General features: G+C 52.9%; 1 protein-coding gene across 1 annotated transcript; it reads right to left on the minus strand.

The window, feature by feature from the left end:
* Window positions 1–3,807: 3,807 nt before the first annotated feature.
* LOC108926992 (interferon regulatory factor 2-binding protein 2-A-like) lies at window positions 3,808–6,190 on the minus strand. Its single transcript, XM_029251437.1, has 2 exons — window positions 4,968–6,190; window positions 3,808–4,638 (listed from the first exon to the last, which is right to left on the minus strand). The coding sequence occupies exons 1-2, from the start codon at window positions 5,776–5,778 to the stop codon at window positions 3,887–3,889; spliced, it is 1,563 nt and encodes a 520-aa protein (XP_029107270.1). The 5' UTR covers window positions 5,779–6,190; the 3' UTR covers window positions 3,808–3,886.
* Window positions 6,191–21,099: the final 14,909 nt, after the last annotated feature.

The following is a 21,099-nucleotide window of genomic DNA, read 5'->3' on the forward strand; positions in this document are numbered from 1 at the left end:
GACCCGAAGCTCATGTGACGCATGTGGGGTTTGCAGAATTTCACTCGACACAGCCCTGTCCAGATAAAAGCCTAAAGTCAACAGGGCAGGAATTCCTTTCCAGGAGGTGGTGGCGTGACTGATGTGGCCCGAAGTGCGTCTGCTTTTTGTCCAGTTCTAATGAGGGCTGGTGGGGGGTCGGGTTCGAATCCCCCTCGTCGGGTTCTGCACGGGGTTTTCCTTTGGCGGACAGTGTGACGGGATGGGGCAAAATGCACCTCGCTCGTTCCCACCCCCCGTGACGACTGAACACGCAAAGGGGGGTCACCTGAGGCACCGCGGTAAAACCCTGCTGTAAGTCGGCCTCCTTCGGCTGGAAAAGGGGAGAGGATTTTCGCCTTCATTCACCTTTATTTATCCAGTAGACGCTTCTCTCCGGAGGAACTTACCCTGCTTTACCCATTTATACGGCGGGGTGATTTTTGCCGCATCAATTCAAGGTGAGTACCTTGATCAAGGGTGCTAAAGGAGGTGGGATCCGAACGTAGGACCTTCGAATGCATACGTGGAGGTTCTAACCCCGCGCCCCCTGCTGCCCCCCTCACGCGGGATGTTAAGGTTTAACGTGGCTCACGTTCGACCGCGCACCGGGGTCTCCATGACTCGTGGTGCTTTTATTCACAGGAGACTGGAGACGTCAGGTTTGGCAGGAGAGGCGCGACTCCCCGCTGGGACCACATTAAGACCGTCTGCAGGCGAACGATAAACGGGTTTAATATTTCACCGCGGGACGCCGTCGAACTCCGACACAGCGAGGCCTTTACGGCGTCAGCTGAGGTTACGCGAGGCTCTCGGCGATGCCGCACAGAGGGCACGGGGGTCTGGCGGACCGCGTGTTCAAACCTGGCGGGGGGTCCAGGACAGGGAGGAGTCGCCCCGTCCCCTCTTCACGCATCACCTGGCGGTAATCGAGCATCAGCGGAAATCTTTCGCTCACCTGGACGGCCTCCTGTCAGCGCAGCACTTACCTCACACGCCAGGGGACGGGCTGCACCATGACTTCAAACCTAACACCTACCAGGGTAATAACCAGTAACAGTGGGATAAAACACCATCTGCCTACAGCCCGTGTATGCAAGGTGTCCATATGGAGCCGCACGGCTGGACGCGCGTCCTCGCGCCGTCCCCGTCGGCATTCCCGCCGGAACGCTGCCCGCAGGCCCCGCCCACAGACAGTGTTGTTGTTCTGATTCAATGTGTAATCATCCAAGGCACATGTGTATCAGGGGCGACGACTCGCACCCTCCGCACCGCTCCACTGGGCTCCGCGATGAGCCCCATCCCCGGTGTCCACATTGCCGCTTTTTACTGCAGTGTTCTCTGTCACTCCTTTGTAGCACATAACTTTCAGTATTTATATATAAACATACACATGCTTTTCAACCAAAACTCATCATAAACAAGTATCTTTGAAACAAAGTGTTTTTTGTGAAGATCCCCATGATATATTTCAAATGTTTCTAAAATATATTTCTCCCTCCCTCTACATATCAAGTCTACCTGTTTGTCTCATGGTGAACCCTTTCACTCAGAATTACTCAAAAGTAACATCTTAAAGTACCCAATGCTGCATTATTAATGTCATTTTGTAAAATATTATCTACTCTATGCGTACAAGTTACACGTACAATGTAAGTCTCTGTCTATAGACATACTTTTCCATCAAAATGACTCATGAACACTCAGCTTCCAAGATCCTGGATGAGAATCCACCAATGGCTGAAGATTTCAAGTTGTATATGCAAATTTAATCAAAATTGAACCTTTATTAAATTGATGCCTTTGACCACAATGACCTATAATGTCCACAAGGTGACCTAAAGTATATACGTCCACCCCATAATGGACCGCTGTCACATCTACGGTGTACCCTACCTCACACCCTGTGCTTCTGGGATGGGTTCCAGACCACCGCGACCCTGCACTGGAGAGATAATGGGATGGCTGGAGAGACATAGACCACTTGCTATAATCAGAATGGCAGCGAGTGACGCAGTGAATGAGTAGCGGTTAAAAGTGAAAGGTGTTGTGGGTGAAGTTCTCAGTGAGGTCATGAACGCGGTATTAAGGAAGTAATGAATGAGGCAGCGAGCACTGAAACGCGGTTCCACTGACCGCCAGAAAGCCTCCTGCTCCCGCTTGGCTCTCCCTGCACAAAGGCCCACGGGGGTGCGGTGATTCAAAAATCCCTGCACGGCGTATATAACTGCACCTCGCCCGACCTCTCCGCATTCCTGGTGTTGTGCAAGACCATGGAAGCGGTTACCGGTCAAGCGGACTTCGCAAAGCCCTCGGGGGTAAATGCAGTGGCGTCACACGGCTCCGGCAGCAGTCGTTCCCACGAGCACAAAAGCTCGTTCCCGCAAGCAAACGTGCGGTGGGACCAGAACCGGGAAAACAGCAGCACAGTTCTATAGCAGCATCACCAGCGAATGATGGTCAGAGTCATGTCGCTAGAATAAAAGGCAATTTTAAAAGGCATAACGAAGAAAACACGTAGCCTGCTTCATTTTGGTTCCAACAGCACATCAGAAAACGCACGAGATGCAAACTGCCTGAAGTCCACCTTTGCACGAATATAATTTTTTTGCCGTATGCTTCGCCTGTCCGTCCTCGCCGCTCATATCCCCAGATCGAAGGGGTAAAGTGTACATGAGCCCTACGGTTCAGGAACAGCGTCTTCCCAACACGTGTAGCGTGTTCCATGAAAGACTGTGTGACCGATCATGTTTACAGTAATACTCCTATTTCTGTGGGACAACTTCTGCTCCTCCCCTGGTTATTCATTTCTGAAGCGTGTGCCAACGTAGCGCAGATAAACAACACAGTCGGGGGGATGTACAGACACACACGCACACACACACAGGAGTGCGAGGCCACACTGACACCGCAACCCTGTCCTGTTCATCAACACCTGGCCGCACTGTCACCTGGACCTGGACCCCGATCATGTCACGCCCTGCCCCCCCTCCACCGGCAGTGCACCGACACGGTCGCTCCGCACAGCGATCGCTGAACAAAGGTCTCTCGGGTGAAGAGGCGAGGAGGCGAGGCCGGACAGCGGCCCCAAACGAAGCAGAGCGCATCCCCCGCGACGGACAGCGTCCACCCGGCCCAGGTGTCCATCATAGAACAAACCGTAGCAAAAATGCTTGTTAACGGTACACTGCTTTAACAAAGCGGAACGTGTCGCCGCCGCCACGTGCCCGAGGAAGTGGCGCGCGCGCCGGACGCCGGTGTTGCATCATGTAGGACGTCGAGTGGGAGCGGACCGCCGACCGGCGCTCAGACAAGCAAGACCACAGACACTGGGGGGTTATTATGACAAGGTCAGAAACTGTATTTGGCAATGAAACAAGTGCATACAGGTACAGTGAGAAGCGTTCGGTTCTGTCAAGTGCTCGTTGGGGGGCGGGGCTGGGGGCGGGGCTTAGTCACATCGTACGGTTAACAGGAACAGGAACTGCCACCAGATCTGGGGGGGGGTGGAGGGAGCGGGGAACATCGAGAGTCCGCAGCTTAAAAACACCGACGGGGAGGAGGAGGGGGGGGGGGGGGCTTATGAGGAGTACATACCTTTATCCTGGAAAATATAGAAACACAACGTATGCAAAAAAATCAGAAATTATACAGCCATGTTTACCAAGTGTCCAGTATGTACAAGTCCGCGCGCATCGTCTGCGCGGCGCGCTCCTCATATTTATTTTTATATATTTATATTCATTTATATATATATATTTATATTTATATTGGTCTTTCTTTTCTTCCTTTTTTCTTTCTTTCTTTCTTTCTTTCTTTCTTTCCTTCTTTCCTTCCTTCCTTTTTTTTAAATTACAAAACGGCAGAGTCAGGGGTCCCGCTCCTTTTTCACTTTCACGTCCCCCGCCAGGATGGTCGTGATCTCGCCCTGCATGAAGGCCCACGGCACGTTGGAGCCCACCAGGGGGCACTTCTCCCCGCTGGGGCAGTACACTTCCCCCGTGGCGCCCTGCTGCTTGATGCTCTCGCGCGAGCACGGGAAGCAGAACTTGTGCGAGGGCACCGACGGGCACTGCACGAAGTGCGTGTCCTCGAGGCGCTCGTGGCACAGCGTGCAGCACAGCGGGACGCTGCCGGGCACCGACGAGTCCGGCGCGCTCTGCGGCGGGTGCGCCGCGTCCAGGCCGGCGGGCGCGTGCGGCGCGCCCCCGCCGCCCCCGGCGCTCCCCCCCGACGCGTCCCTCTGCGGGAGCCTGCGCTGGCCCACGGAGGAGGGCGACAACGGGCTGCCGCTGTTGCGCCGCGTAGTGGAGTGCACCGGGTTCGCGTCCTTCGGCGAGCTGTTGCCCCCCGCATTGTCGGCGGCCAGGATGAGCGCGGCCATGGGCGACTGGCCGTTTTGCGCGGCCTCGGGCGGCGTGGTGCGCGAGTGCGGCGAGATGGTGGGCGGCGCCGAGGCGAAGCCGGGCGGCGGCACCGGGGGCATCTTGAGGACGTCGGCGGGCGGCAGGGGCCACTGTCCCTCCCCGTTGTGCTTGGCGGCGGCGGCACCGGCACTGTCCCCCTCGGGCTCCGGGGACGCCTTTCGCTTCAGGCTGCGGGGGTGTTTCCCTCGTTCGGCTGGGGAGGGGGGGTGCATGAAAAGAGCGCGTTAAGGTGGTCGCGAGAGGGCAGGGCGGCACGTGCGTGGCGCGTAGCGCAAATCGGAGCGACAGACACAATCAATGAGCAAAGTGGCGCGCTGGACAGCGCGGTGACAAGTCACAATGACGCGCCAGGCAAATGTACCGAGGAGGCGCGCGCGTCGCGTCGCGTCGCGTCGCGTCGCGCGAGCCCTAGCCCAGTACGATGTCATGCCGCGCTGCCGTGTTGTTAATGGTTCTGGAACCCGGGACCTCGGCTGACAAGACACCGCCCCGCCCCACCCCACCCCCTGCGAGCGTGTTTACCTGTCTTGGCGGCGCCGGCGCTCGCCTCGTAGCCCATGACGCGCGGCTGTAGCGTCGCGTGCTCCTTCTTGAAGCGGCCGTCGAACGCCTGCAGCGGCAGCAGGTCGCGCACCGTCTTGTTCTTGCTCATCCAGTCGTCGGCGCGCGCCTTGTGGGCCTCCATCTCCGGCGTGAGGCTGTCCGGCCGGTGCTTGTCCTTGGGCTCGTGCTCCGTGCTGGACACGGAGGCCGGGCGCTTGGCGCCCAGGTCACCCGGGCCGGACGTGAGCGCGGACGGGAGCGCCATCTGGCTCGGCCGCCCGTTAACCGCGTGCACGGACACGCTCCCGTTGACCAGCGGCACGAGGTTCGGGGGCACGGCGCTCGTCCTGCGCGGGTTCGGGCTCTGGCGGTTCAGCTCCGGGGGATCGTCCGGTTTGGGGAACCCGTTCGGGATGGGGATCCCGTTCGCCTGCCGCCCCGACGGGTACTCGGGACCGAGCCGCGGGGGGCGGTCCGACGCCAGCGGGTAGCGGTCCAGGGGCTGCGGCGGCCGCGAGCTGGGGTCCGCCGCGTGGTTCAGGGACTGGATCTCCTTGCCCGAAAGCGAAGGCTTCCCCGGACCCGGGGACCGGCCCTCCTGGAAGCCGTGCGCGCGCTTCAGCTGCCGCGTGGTCTCGATCACGAACTCGATGCGGTCCGCGCCCTCGTAGTTCACGCATCCCCGGCACACGGGCTCCGTGAAGTCCCAGATCATAGCCCACGGCATGCGGGGCAGGTCGCACAGATAGCACGACTGCCTCCGGGAAGCGGCGACCGTGGCGGACGACATCGCTTCTCCTCGAGAAAAGGGGTCCGAAAATCCCTGCGCGTGCACGAGAGAAGCAAACCAACAAGGAAACGGGGAAAACAAAAAAAAAAAAAAAAAAAAAAAAAACAAGTAAAATTAAAATGGAATCAGACACAGCAGCAGGCTGGGGGTGCTCAAACAGCTCCTCGCTCCCGATTGCAGCTGCAGCAACAATTAAGTGACACGCGCGAGTTCATGGCAGTGCGCACTTTACTACGGCGCGCCTCGATCTACGTCCCGCACCACCGCGCGGCCGGAGCGCAATGTGGAGCAGTGACGTCACCAACCAGTGCTGGGGCTCGCGGGCTCCGGCTCTGTTTACTTCGTTCTTCGACAGACCTCCTCCTCCCACTGCGCATGCGCCACCCACACCCCCTTTCATTAAACCAGTTGGACGTGTGCCAGGAACACGATGCGCCTCGACCAGTGTAAAAAAAAAAAAAAAAAAAAAACCCCACACAAAAAAAGAAACCCATTAACTTGAGGACTTTGCTGACTTACAGTGTCGTGCATTATTTCATCGTCGCCCGACAGTTTCATTCATGCGCCTTGTGGGATTCAGTGAACCCGATCCCGGTTTGAGCTCCTTCCACGGGATTAATTTAAGAGCTCGGATTTAGACGTGGAAAATATTCGAGATACTAAAAACAGCCTCCCTGGATCCGCTTAATGCTCTTTCGGTTTTGTTACGGGCGACGTGTTGTCTGTGGAATTATCATAGCTCTTATGTTTTAAAAAAAAAAAAAAAAAAAAAAAAAAATACAAGGGGAACACCAGCATACCACTTTATTCCATTCTGCTTTTATTGAAAGGAAACCCGTCTTTCCCATTACGTTTCTTCCCGGTCGCGGGGGGTTATCGCGCCCAGCGGCCGCCGCCTTGCGCATGCGCACGGCAAACACGTGACTGTAAGGTGATTGGCAGCATGAGCCGCGTTTGGCAGATCCGCGTTCCAGTCGCGACCGCTAGCGCTGCGTCACACCCCCCCTCCCCCCAGGGCGAGCGCGCGAGAAGCAGTTCATGTCACCGAGTCGGGGCACGTCGAGGGGATTTAAAGGGGAAGGACACGCTGTGCTCACATGAACTGGAATATGGCTTTTTTTTTTTCTCGTTGCACTTGCAACACGTGACTTTCTGTTTAAACGCGTTTGCGTTATGCTGCGTGACGCGCGTGCACATGTTTATGTTTACATAAGGCAGCCATTCTACACCACTCACTGTCTGTATTAAGAGTGCAGTTTGGGGATTTGCGAAATGCATGGCGCGAAACTGTTTTGCATGAAAAAAGTGAGGATCATGTGCTGTGCAGCGAAATGACATTACGCAACCAGCAACTGTGTGTCCGAGTGCTCCCTCGCTGCTGCGCGAGTGGGCGTGTTTTTCCTCTCCGCGCGCACTTGGACGCGCTTTCAGCACGAACGGCAGGGGAAAGGAGCGCGGCGGCGCGCACCGCGGGGATTTCCACATGAAACGGCCACGGAGTCATTGTGAAAGGCGCGCGCTGGCGATTGCGCGGCGTTTAAAGCTCAGAAGAAAGTGAGGTGGTGACGTCATCGCGGGGCAGAGCCCAACACGCCGTGGGCACGCGGCGGTACATGACGGGCATGACTCGAAAACAACGTTAGAAATTAAAACCAGCAGTGCAACAAACTCATAGCAGTAAAACTCACCATAACACTCTTCATCATCATCATCATCTTCATCATCATCCATTCACTCATCCACTATGAATGACCTCCTGTCCAATGAGATGCGAGGCTGAACAAGAACCTGAACGAGAAACCAGTTTATCACAGGGCTATAAAAATAATAATAATAATAATAATAATGATGGAGGGTGCAGAAGTGATGGCTACAGATGAGGCAGCTGGTTTCCTGCAGGCAACGCACACAAACGCACACACCGAGCAGGGCGGCCGCCGCGTGCAGGATGCTGGAGCGCTGCGTGTGTGTAAACAGTGGGGTGCGAAGCAGTTTGCACATTGTACGGGTGCGATCGATGAGGACGGTGAGGGGCGCCAGTTGACAGGAAGTGTGCGTGACGCGGGGCCCGGGAACCAGTGCGAAGCGTGTTATCCGCCACAGCTCGCCGTGTGTTGAACGCGTTCGGCATGGACGGCGCCCTTGGCCGAACCCGGCCGAGGCCGAACTCCCCCCCGAAATCCGCGCGCGCACGAAGCGGCGCTTGCGTCTGCAAGTCCGCGTGACGACCGAAAGAGGAAGTGAGACGTTCAGTCACGTCTCCGGGGGTCACCTCGCCCAGGCCATCCCCGCGAAGGCCCTCGATAGCGGCGCGCAGGCGCCGAGCGAAACGAAAGCAGAGCGCGTGCCGCAGCAGGCCTCGAACCGCTGCATGCCGTCTCTGACTAATGTGTCATCAGTGTAGCCCATCTCACAACTTACATGTGTCAGCTGTGAAGACGCAGCAATTGTACCGCGGTGCCGCACCCACAGGTCAACTGTACTTGACTTAAGCAAAAAAAAAAAGAAAAACATCTCATTCTCATTTGCACAATCAGGTATTGAAGAAAAGTCACTTTTAACAACAGCTGTGCAACTTCGGTGCTGTTTTGAAATGGTCCCCGATGATCTTTTTTTTTCTTTTTTAAATGACCGCTTTTACACCGGTTTTGAGCGTCGCGCAAACTGACGGTTAAAGCCGTTCTTAGGAAAGTACGTTGTGCAAGACCGTACTGTGGCCAGGAAGCCGCTGTCACTGTTCTCAGGTCCCTCCTCATTCGCTCACGCTCCGGGTTAGCCGGTCGACCCGCTTTTGCATACGCAGCAAATTAAACATGGATTTTTTCTAACTGTGGCCCAAAGCCAGGCCTGGCACTGTCTCATGACCATTGTGCTCGTGGCAAGTTTTTTTTAACCCCTTCTTTGAATAACGTGGTAAACGTACATTCTTTGCCTATAATTAGTGAAAAATTGTCAACTTGGTGTCACGTTTTGAGAAATAAATATAAACAAGCCTATTGGTATCACGACCGTGTCCGTGATCCAGGGCTTCTCTTCAGTCCGAAGGAGGACGCTTCACTTTTCTGACACCTTTAATGCTACCGTGTCCTGGGAACCACTGTACCGCTCACCCTCCAGAATTACCGAAGTGCCTTGGAGGGGCTTTCCTGCGACACAGGGAAGCGGGTATTTTAGCGGTAACAATAACGGTGACATTGCGCATCATCGGCAGCGGCTCGTTTGCACCCGGGCCGGGCCTTTTCTCAGCGAGCGAAACACCTGCTTTCGGTTGTCGGATCGCATCCGTAGGTCCCCGTCTGCCGACACGGCTGGTTTTTGGTGCGCGTGGGACCTGGGCACCTTGGCCGTGCAAAAATGACGTTGAGACAGGTTAGTTTGCACTCCAAACTAGTGATGTTAAACCAGGTGATCGGTGGAGACGCCAAAGAAAAAAGCTTTCTCAGGACAGGAATTATTAAACGATTAAAGAAATTTTTCTAATATCCTTCCATGGGGCTGCACACAGGCCCTAATAGGAAATCAGACACTGTCTGCAAGTTGCCTCTGACTGCTCATCGCCGTCCTTTTCTCACCAGTCTGCAGAAATCTTGGCGCTCGCAGTGCGACAGCGTGGGACGACTCAGCGTGGACCGATGGCGAAGACTCCGATCTTTGTCCCGTTGTCTATCAGATGGACATAACCGTTTCCAGTGCTCGCAAAGAGCTCCTTCCTACCTTTCAGACTCATTTAGTGGTGGAAATCCCAGTTCGTGGTGGGGGAGGCTAATGCACTAATTCTGCTGTATAATTTCCTGCGTTACGGTAAAGACGAGCACTTTGATCTGTTCATTTGATTCCGTTGGCTTAGAGGTCTAAAAGTAAAGGTGGCGGCCGCACTCATTCGGATACCTCTCATTATTAACACATCGATAGCTTTTGACGCAAACAAATATGCACATTTGATAAATGCCGCATGGGCCACGAGGAGCAGCTTGGCTGCTGCGCCCCGGTTGTAGACGATGACGATTTTGCCGAAGCGAGGCCGGATGCCGTAGTACGGCGCCCAGATGGCTTGTCCACTTTCTGAGCCGTTCCCTTTGTGAGGTAACCGTCCTGCCTGCATAAGACTCTTAGGTGAGCTTTAAATAAGGGTGGGAAAATCCCCGGTCTTAAAAGGGGAAAAGAAGGCCTCGTCTTCCGGGGCTTTGGGGCACTTTTCTGGAGACAGATCGCTGCCGATTAACCCACGGAAGTGACACAAATCGCGTGGCGTCGGTGTCACGTCCTCGGGCTCACGTGCCGGCGGCCCGCGGATCAGATCCCACGGTCGTCGGGGAATACTTGGGAACAACATCCACGGTTCCAGTCGGGAAACCGGATCTCGAAGGAGCAGTCAAATGGGGACCTTGTACCGTTTGCACCAATACGGTCATTTCGCAGGTCGAGGAACTGCTCTGAAAAGACGTCGGCGGGGGTCTGAGTAGGGTCAGCGAAGCAGATGTGCACCGCACTTGGATATCGCACAAGCCCTCGACGCTTAATAAGTTGCTAAGTGCAGCCGTTGAGCCAAATGTGAGGCAAGAACCATGTGGCGCACTTCACTTCCACCTTTACCACACCAGCAGAATGAGACCCGTGAGCTCATGGTGTAATTCGCTGGTGGGAATTCCGTCTCGCTCCATCTTGGAATTGCACAAGTTTAATTCATTGCGAAAGGAATTTCGGATCGGTCCAAGTTCACGAGCGCTGCCCGTTATTGGGACGAATACCGACGTTCCCCAAACATCAATCGGGGCCTTGAAGTCGAGTACATTGTTCATTATGTCTGCTCATTAGCCATGTTTCCGGTATTTTATTTTTTCTTTTTTTTAAATTGTTTTTATGCACTTTCAGTTGCCGGCATACATTGTGTGTATCTTGAGATGACACGTCAGAGACAGCCAATGCGAAACAAAACCAGTTCCTAATTTACGTTACAGTTTAAGGCAAACGCCACTTCAAAACAAAGGTTTCATTTCAAGGACAGAAGGAACAATTTCAATTTTGTCACTTTCGAATGTGGAAAAAATAACTCATCTTCTAAGCGAATTCCGAAATTCGGAAGGGTGTGGCCAGTAGGCAACCTGAGCGTTCCTGCCGATTGATGACAACCAAAAACATCCATTAAGGTGGTTTCCTCCCCCTCGTGCTGTGACTTGTTTGTATTTTTACCCCGAGTCTATTTCTCAGCACCTTGGTTTTCTATTCATTCACAAAGCAAATTCAACTGAACATCTGCAAATCCTGAACTGTATACAGTTTCTCTTTATTATTATTAACCTTTACTTATCCGGTTCCTTTGTCCAGGGCAACTTATAATGATTTACCCATTTAAAGAAAAGCAAATTAAAATGATTTGCCTATTTATACAGCAGAGTACAGTATTCTTACTCTATCTGTTCAGTACAGGTACCTTGCTCAAGGATACTTTATTTACAATCATTGACTGACTTGCAGTTTCACGTTCGTACACTAAGTTACAGTGATTTGCATTTGGTACAAATCCTGCGGCGGGGATTTCAATCCAGCACAATCTAATGACTCCGGCCGCTATGGTGATCGTCACCCCATTATTATTGGTATTATACTTTCCTTTATTTATTTGTGCGATGCTCTTCAAAGTGACTTTCAATGTTAAGCTGACAATAGCTATTTCTCCATTTACACAGCTGGGAAATTTTTACTGTATCAGCTTAGGGTAAGTACCTTGATCAAGAGTAATACAGCAGGAGACGGTACTCAAATCAGGGACCTTCAAGTCCAAAGATAGAGCCTCTTACCATTGTGCCACCTGCTGGACCACTTCCAGATGTCTATTTTGTGGCAGCTGGCAGCATAGTGGTTAGAGCTGCTGCCTTTGGACCAGAAGGTTGTGGGTTTGAATCCCACCTCCAGCTGTAGCACCCTTAAACAAGGTACCTACCCTCAATAACCCAGCTGTATAAATGGGTAAATAAGTGTAAGTCACTTTGGAGAGAAGTGTGAGGTAGATGGATAAATGTACATTTCTATTTACAGTGTGTGGTGTGAAATATACTGTGGTGTCCAGGCTGGTGGAGCCTCTTTGGGTTCCTTTCTCCTCTCTGTATACACACAGGTAAAACCTAGACTCTGCGTTTGGTCAAACAGGTCCAGTACTCAGGATGAACGGTGCACGTTTACCCTTCAGGAACGCACACTGCGTGTTGTTTACATGGACCTGAACCCTGCAGCCAACCCCCAGCTGGTCCTTCCGCATATGATGCTGCAGGCGACCTGTGGAGAGGCGCTTCCCCTTTTGGTGCCATTGGTAGCCCATAGTCTGAGAGTGTGTGTGTGTGTGTGTGTGTGTGTGTGTGTGTGTGTTTTTTCTTAGCCTCGATCGGTTGCCTCTGCCACAGGAAGGCGTAACCATGGAGATCTCCCTCTCGCCAGGACACCCCGAGTAACAAGCCGCATCCTGTTGACGGCATCGCTGCGATTCTGCTTCTCTTCCTTCTCAGAGCTCTGTGAAAGAGAGGCGGCGAGCGAAGGCCGGCGTGGCTCTCAGCCGCAGGAAGAGAAATGCCCCCTCATGGCTCATACAGACTCACCAGAAACTGTTTGCTCTCCTTGACGCTCAGTTACTACGGTGTGACATCATGTTTTTCCCGTGCCTTTCTAAGCTGGGGACCCCTCCCAGAAAAACATGCATTAATACATTCAGAACAATTATCGCCCTGAAAATTACTTTCATCTACAGCAATACCAAAGACAGAAACAGCAAAGTAAAATTTTGACTTTTTTTCAAAGGACCTTTTGAAGCAAGCCTTCACTGACCCCCTAAAGCCCATCCCTGGACCCCATACCCCCCCGGGTGTCCAGGGAGCCCAGGTTAAGAAGGACCTGATGCATAAGCAATGCATTTAAAATCCCGGATTCATGGCAAAATGAACCCGCAGCTCAGTCCCCGGCGCTAAACTGCGTGTAATGTGGTTCTTCTCGGCTCTTTCGGTTCCACCATCAGCTCCACGTGGGTCCGTGCAAAGGGGCGTAATGCAGAACAAGGACAAACTAAAAATGAGCCGGTGGACTTATGTGGATTAAAACTGCACTAAATCCATAACGGGGGGGAAAAAAATCACGTGTTTTCAGGGCGAGATTTTCATCCAAATGCACTTGCGAGCTCAGCACTTTCAAAGACTCCCTTATTTTATACTCCAGACAAAAAAAAAGAAAAAAAAACGCAGACGGCCCTTCCCTGGAAACAGCGGCGCGGCGTCCCTACATGGCTCGTACCGCGCTGACAGCTCCCGGGCTGCGGCGGCAGCAACCACACAGATTAGGAAGAGGAAAAAAAACATGAAAAATTTCTTCTGGGTCGTCAAGTTAGCGCAGAGGATTAACGTGGGGGGGGGGGGGCATGTGGGGCAGCCTCGGTGCCGCGGGGGCCGACCGCGTCCAGCGCCTCCGCAGGGAAACTCCGCCCGGCTTTGACGATTAGAAAATGGACGGCGGATTTCGATAAAATGGAGAATCTGTCGGTGGGGTGCGGTGGGGTGGGGTGGGGATGGCGCTGGATGGCGAGCATCTGGAGGCAGGAGGGCTGATGTCATCAGGGCAGGGTGAGGAGACGGGAGAAAAACAAGTCTCTCTTTTTTTTCTCCCTCCTCTAATCCTCTTTGCAGCCCTGGGGTGGTGGAGCGAGGGGCGGGGGGGGAGTGGCAGGCCGCCAGGACACAAGCAAGGGCTGATGGGAAATCGTAAAGAGTGCCAAATAAGCCCCGGCGCCAACATTAGAAGCTCACATCTTTGTTCTCTGAAACCTGGTGTGCAGCCAAAGGGCGCATTTCAGCTCCGCAGTATGATTACACTGGATGTAGGCCAACCCCTGAGAGCCCCCCCGCCCCCCGTCTCCCTGCCTTCAAACGCTCTCCGCCAAACACCGAGAGGGTTACCATGGCAGCGGAAAGTGGAACATCAAAAAAAAAAAAAAAAGACGAGCAAAGGCTCGGGCCGCGGTCCAGATGTGCCACATGTGCAGGCAGGGGAAGGTGGCGGGTTCACCTTGGCGGATTCGGGTTCACGGGCAACGCAGGAACCACGGAATTTAAAAAACAAGAAGAGAGAGCGAGGGGGAGGGAGAAACTTGGTGTAAAAAAAAAAAAAAGACTTGGAATTTCCCTCTTGTGAAAAAGCTACAAAACCAAGCGAGGGGGCCATTGTCGAACAGCGCGGCTCGAACCCAGGCGGCGGGGCGGTGGGGTGGAGGGGGGGGTTTCTGCTCTTTTGATATCGCGGCGCAGAAAACTCCCCATTAATAAATCAGAAACAGGAACCAGGCGGGCCCTGCTTTGTTGTACAAGGTCTGGTGCGCATCATGAGACGCTGCGGTTTCCTCTAGAAAAAAAGAGGCCCTACATAGTCATCTGTGTGTGTGTGTGTGTGTGTGTGTGTGTGTACAGTACGAGAAACCAGGTGACACATCGGTCAGACACTGGCAGCCGGGGAGGGGGTGAGGGTGCGGGAGCACTGCGGGCATGTAAAACGAACGGGCAACGCGGTAACGAGGAGGGAGCGCAGTGAGCAGCGCGACACGACACGTCACTTCGACAAAGAGCGAAACCACGCTGCAGGTTACAGGCGACAGCAGAGCAAACGTCGCTCATGTGGCGCTGAACTGGCCCAGGAAGGAAGGGCGGGAATGATGGGAACTTCACCGCGGTGTCTCTCCAACAGTGGGACACAAAGGGGGGATTTATGAATCGGCTGCACTGAGCCAATAAGGAATTTCGGAGTGAGTGGGACCCTAAGCTGCCTTGGACATGTGTGCCAGAGAGCCAAAGAACAATATTAGTAGAAATGACGACCCCCCCCGGCAGCGGTGTCTGAAGCGCACAGCATCCATACTTACACTTACTGGTGTCCAGCTGTAATGTATAATAATTCTAATAATGCAACGTATATATTAGTGCAGATGCGATCACGCTCGTCCCTGCGAATAAGCGCACTGTACATTTTCTAGGGCTCCTTCACCACTCTGGGTGTGTTCCGCGACTCCGAAGCACCACGTCAAATTCCTTGAATGTGCAAAAAAGAAGCCTTCTTCTTCTTCTTCTTCTGAGCACCATGAGTGAAGCGCGGCGTTAAAAAAAGAGGCAGAAACTGGCCGAAGCGTCGCCCGCAGCCGTTATTTTAAAATTCTTGGTAAATGTTCCGTGATGGGTTGTTTCACAACACCGCAGATGAGTGTTTACTTCTCCAAAGTTAGCACAGCACAGCTGCCAGCGAGCGATGACATCTTTTCAAAGTTCATCTGCAGATGGGGCGGGGCCTGGAGGGGAGGGGAGGGGGGGAAGGGGGACTGCTTTGGAACGAGGCGCGTCACCACGTCCTGTTTACACAAAACCGCAGGAGGCTCGGCTTGTTTGTTTTGTAGCCGCGAGACAGGAACACGAGAGCTTTCCCCCTGCGCAAGCTGACACTGTTCATCGGAAGGGGAAGAGCGGCGCCCGGAGGCCCCGCCCACCACGAGACGTGGTCTTAGCTGACGCTTTTCTCCGAAGCGACCTGCACCGTTAAAGTACTTACACTGATCTAGCCACTTATACAGCTGTTTCATTTTTACTGCAGCGATTCAGGGTAAGTACCTTGATCAAGGGCAGTACAGCAGGAGGTGGGGTTCGAATCTGGGACTTCCAAGCGTTGGGTGACGGTGCTGACTCCTACAACACCTGCAGCCATCTACGATGAGGGCTCTTGCTACCATCTGAGAAGTTTAATCCGAAGTCCATCACCGCATTTCTGACCCGGTCTCTGATGGAAGCATCCTGACTGATGGGGATGTTGGGAAGAGGCGGTCGCTGAACGCGCAAGCGAACGAGACTTCCGTGCGACCGGTCTCCACGGCTAACCGAGCATCCACGAACCACGGTCCTGACCCTCGCTCTTTGAGTTGCGGGGCCGAAGGTGCTTCTCTGGTTCCAAGTAGTTGGAACTCACGCTATCCCTCCGTCCAGCTCAGCCAAAGAGCCTCCTTTGTCTCCCAAACCATCTCTTCCGACATCCTTCCCTTCCCAACACCTCTCCTATAAAGTCGTCTGCGGATCCAACTTCTGTTCGCAATTATAGATCGTTCTTGCTCCTCCCGCTCTTTTCCAAAACACTGCAGTGTGCTGCTAGCAAACACTCCAGTTGTCCTGCATGGAATGACCTCCAAGATTAAGGGCAATTAGGCTTTAAAAGTGGTCCCGCCACTCAGGGTGTGCTCCACGTTATCTCCATGGTCCTCCACTCTGCTAGAATATCCTTCCTCGCCTCCATGACACTCCCAAATCAACCTAACCCTAACCATTACCCTCACCCCAACCCTCTATTCAACACAGTCATCTGTCAGATGCCATTATTATAGGTGTCCCACAGGGATCAGTACTGGGTCCACTCCTCACTGTCCATGAAGTGTCACAGTTGCTTTGTCTCCTCGCAGGGCTTCTCGTATCACCGTGATGATGACATACTGACACGTCTCCCTCTCTTTTGCAGTAATCTATCACAGAAATTTCCGTGGCCATCAGCTCAAGGTTGGCTCACAACTCTGCCTGGAGGATGGACCTCCATCTGTGATTGTCTGTCTGGATCCAAGAGACACCTCATCTCTGCACGTGCAGCTCCCCACCATTAGCAGTGGAACCTCAACCGCTCCCAGCACTTACTTTTGGTGATGCAATCCTAAAGATTTATCTACCAGATTCTCCTCAAATTTTCCACGTCTGCTTCAGTCCCTACTTCACCACAATGTGCACCCAACTGCTGGTCTAGGCTATGATTATCTGTCATGTGGACTGCTGTAGTTACTCCAGGGCCAAGGTATCAGCATGTGCCTTTGGATCCCTCCGGTTCATCCAGAAGGTTACTGTTCACCTTGTTTTCTCCTCATTTCTCTAAACAGATGTTCAACCAGGATCGGCGACATCATCGTCCTACCTTCAGGCTCTACTCAAACCGTACCTTTCATCAAGTTCTTTCTGTCCATCTGCCACATCCCCAAAAAGTCACCATCATTAGTCTTTTCAGCCCTAGACCTTCAGGTACAAAGATCTCTCATCCTAGTCTGAACTTTTTAACAGTTCAGAACGTTGAGTCTTAAAGAGTCAGAATCCATCTTTTCAGATTGCATTTCATCCTAGTATGCAAACATTGTGACCCACGAGTTATCCGGGCAACACCGTTGCTGTTTTAGAGTTAGTCTGTCTCCTTCTAATGGCTCCTCTTGGAGAAGTTTCCCGCTAGTTCCTCGTTGTTGGGGCAGTTAGCCAACGAAGTTCAACATGAAGCACAGTTGCACTTAACAGCTTGTCCTCCTCATGTCGCTGTGTGTTACTGATCTCCCATGTTTAACTGCGACGCACCCGCTTTGTGCTTCCGAACGTTCTTGCAACCGTACGCTGCTTCGGAGAAAAACATCTGGAATGCAATTAAAACAACGGATGGAAGGAGAAGCTCTGCACTTCCACAAAGAGCCCAGGGAGCAGTGGTAGCGTACCAACCGGAATGAGTCAACATTCCAGTCCTTGCAGCCTGTCAGCTCGGCAAACAAACGATGGCAGAGCGCCGATGTGCGGGAAAGCGTTCAGGGATGGGAGCCTTCATGCCTGTACTCTTGAGATAAAAACAAATGCACAATGTAAGATGACGCTGGTCCGCGACTGCCCGTTCATACGCCTCTTTTCCAGTGCAGTCTCTTCGGTCCCTTTAGATTTGTCAGGAGTTCTGTTGTTTAAACACAGAGGAAACGTTGACAGGAGGGCAGACTTGCTCTCTGCATGTTCTTGACGTCATCCTTCCTGGGAGAACAAGGAGTCCACGGCTGGGCTGTAACATAGCGAGTGGCAGGTACGAGGCGTGGGATTACCGCTGCCCGGCCAATTAGCATTTCCGTGTCCTCTTCGGGGCTGCCTCGTTGCCATAGCAATGCCAGCAGCCCGTATGCCACTGCACCTCGACTGTAGACACACATGACCAGCGGCCCGAGCTCTGATTCCGACGGCAAACATGCAGACGGCTTGAAAGGAAAGCGATTCAAGCCGTGTAACCGTGCTCCACGTTTGGATGGAAGTGCTCCATCCTTCAATATCTGTTTTTTTTTTCTTTTCGCATGACTCTTTTGTGGTGCGGATATTATTCCTTCACCTAAAGCAACCACAGAAATTTCAGTCTGCTGTCATCACTGCAAAACTATTTGTCTGAATTCTAACAGGAACCAGATGCGAAGCAATGACCTTGGAGAGAACAAAACCAAAACCTGCAAATGAATTCAGACAGAAGAGTCTCAGTAGGGAATTCAAATGTTACGCAACCTTTCCGGAAAAGGTGTGAATCCGAAATAAAGGCCTGTTGCATTTATGTGTGCACTTTTCATTTCTTGGCCTCTTCGTCAGCATGAAGGGCTTATACTCACGTTTACTTATCCGACGCTTTTCTCCAAAGCGACTTACCACGCTAATTTACTTACAGTGATTTACCTGTTAATAGAGCTGGGCCATTTTTACCCAGTTCAAGGTAAGTACCACACTCCAGGTACTCAAGCAGCTCTGCAAATGGCAATAACTTGTCCACATCCTGGTGAAGCGCCAGCTGCGTGAAGCTGCTGGATTCTCCGCTGACTTCTTCCCCACATTCCAAGCCAAAGTTCCCAGCCTTGATGCTCCGCCCCCTCCCCTCTCCCTGCCCCCCTCAAGGCTGGGCCCTCAGCTTCACAAAGCTCCGGATTCTTCCGCAACGACCAAACGAAACACGGCAGAGACATGAAAGAGGACGGCGAGAAGGGACGCCAGCATGACAACATGTGGAAGATGCAAATATCGGGACTGGACCGTTCCCAGTGATTTCCTTCCCTGAACTCCATTTTGTTTAATCGACCTCCTTTGCGTTATTAGTTAGAAAAATTATTACGATTAAGTCGATCACTTCTAAATGAACACTAGCACACACATTCCCAGTTTTCCGCAAACGGGCAAGGTGCGTCAAGAGATGTGTGCCTTTCCAGCTCATGTTGGAAGTTGTGCGGCAGCGGAAGCTCTTGGCAGGCAGTCGGGCCCCGTGGCCACATGGAGCGCATGATGAGCTCGTGAGTCAGCTCACCGGTTCGTTTCGTCAGACCAGCCGAGTGAACGCGGCCCGCGGCGCCGGTCCTTCCCGCCTAGGATAAGCGGGCTGTGTCACGCATTGTGCAAACCGCGGGTCACGTCAGGACTGCAGGCAGCGGCGTGGCCCTGCTTTACAGCAGCGAGAATGTTTGCGTTGGCAGGTCGGCGTAGGGTGGAGAAGGAGGAGGAGGGCAACCGATCACATGGGGGCGGGGGAACGGAGTGGTGAGTCCTTTACATGTGTCCTTATTGCTTTGTCACCGTCAACAGCTCTTCCACAAGGAAGTAAAACATTTAACTCTTAATGCTGCTCTGACCTACAAAGGGAGAGGAGTCTTTTTGGAAGCAAATGTCCATGGCATCCTGTAGCTGCTGATCAAGTTCAACGCTTTGGTTACGGTCAACAAGACGGTCAAAGGATATACACCTCGATAACGTACCCCGATACGACCTGATTACTCCTTACAGCCCAGTGAGAGCGCTGCGCTCCTCCACTTATGGTTGCTTGGTGGTTCCACTCACAAGGGTCCAAAATCATGTAGTGGAACAAGTCCCTTTGTCCCTCAGAGCTGCTGAATCCTTCCCACATTCAAGAAGGGGCTCGAAGCCATCTTTCTCAGGCCCATTTCTCTCCTGATCTCATATTTACTCCGCAAACTTGCATCCCACACTCTGGAATGACCGTTTCTGTATTTCCTACCAGTTCTCCATGCAGCTGCTCAAGTAAATTTTGCAAAATCAGTGGTGTTGGAGAAACAGACTGTGCTTCGGCAAGCGTGTCTCTCCCTGTGTCTGGAGCTCTTCAACTGTTCTGGGAAGCACTCATGGTTACTCTGAGTAGGGACTTCCTTTGGAGAAAATTGCCTGCTAAATACACACGCACATCGCTGAGGGAAAGATACCTGTATCGGACAACAGTGCTCATTTCACGCGTGTGACTCAGACAAAGGAAGTACTAGGTGTGGTAAATGGTGTTCGGTAAGGACCTTCTGTATGGCTGGGGTCACACTTCCCGGTGCAGCTTTTCCGTCTGTTTCTTTGTTCTTGGATGTATCTCCCACTTTTCTGCAGCTGATTTTTACTATTATATGTTGAGATTGTACTGGGGATAAAAGACGGTGACTCATGCTGAGGGAAATTATAGCATTTAGCCCATTCAGATAGATGGATGGATGGATGGATGGATGTGGTACAAGTAGATTTCAGGGTGTTGCCAAACCTTGACTCTTTTTAAACCAAGTTATGCCTTCAAGGTCAGGTTACGGCCGTATCCATTCATAAGTACGAAGACGGATTTTTTTGCCAAATACCGCAAAACCTGCGCAGGGAAACCCCACAGTGTGTGTTTGGTCTTTTCAAGGTTCAAAAAAATGCACCAGCTCTCTAACCGAAGGCACACGAGATGTGTTAGGATGAGACAGTAGAAATGCGAAGACAGTGGGGACGTGATGGCTCTGAGTGGAAAGGACCCCACCAAAAAGCACCACCACCAACGCTGTGGCTTTTCTAACACCTTTTGACCACCTATGGCAGGACAGGATGAGAGATGGGAAGACTAATGACAGCAGTTAAGGGGCTGTGGAGACCCCATGCAGGTTCACTTCCTCACTTCATCTCTCCTCATCTTCACTTGCTTTCTCTCTGCAGATGAAAAGTCTCTCTCTCAAACCCGTGTCTCTCCCGCTCTTTGGCTTGGCGCTAGCGGAGATCGCGTTTCGCCAAAGGCTGCGACTGTCCGGGCTGAGCTTTTCGCCACGGCCTGAAATGGACGACACCCATGTGACCAGCCTGACTGCCACGTCGTTATCACTGAAATATGCAAAGCAGCTGTGCCACGGCGCCGTGCGCCAAGGAGACGCAACATGGCACGTCGCAGCGGGGGCTGCCCGCAGGGGAGGTGAGCAGCGGGCCAGCAGCCCCATGGGTTTACTCCTCTCCCTCCAAGGGTTCCTGTCCCCCCGCCCGGGGGGTGAAACAAGGGCATCCCGTGGCCTACTTTCAAGATGCGGCCCTCGCTTACTCAGCATTGCTGAGCAAAATAGCTTAGAGGAGCATTGCGGCCTTCACAGCTGACCGGCCAGGGAGGGAGAGAGTGGGTGAGGGTGAGAGAGAGACAGAGAGAGGGAGGGAGGGAGGCACAGACTGACCGGAGGGTCACACAAAGAGGGCGGGCAACACAAATAGATTTTCCATCTGACAC

The sequence above is a fragment of the Scleropages formosus genome, chromosome 4, assembly GCF_900964775.1.
Source record: "Scleropages formosus chromosome 4, fSclFor1.1, whole genome shotgun sequence".
Taxonomy (NCBI): domain Eukaryota; kingdom Metazoa; phylum Chordata; class Actinopteri; order Osteoglossiformes; family Osteoglossidae; genus Scleropages; species Scleropages formosus.

Excerpts from the sequence above, each read along its gene's own strand:
- LOC108926992 (XM_029251437.1), bottom strand. The coding sequence starts at position 5,778 with ATGTCGTCCGCCACGGTCGCCGCTTCCCGGAGGCAGTCGTGCTATCTG. Across the intron at positions 4,639-4,967 it reads CGCCGGCGCCGCCAAGACAG|CCGAACGAGGGAAACACCCC; the intron begins GTAAACACGCTC and ends CCCCCTCCCCAG.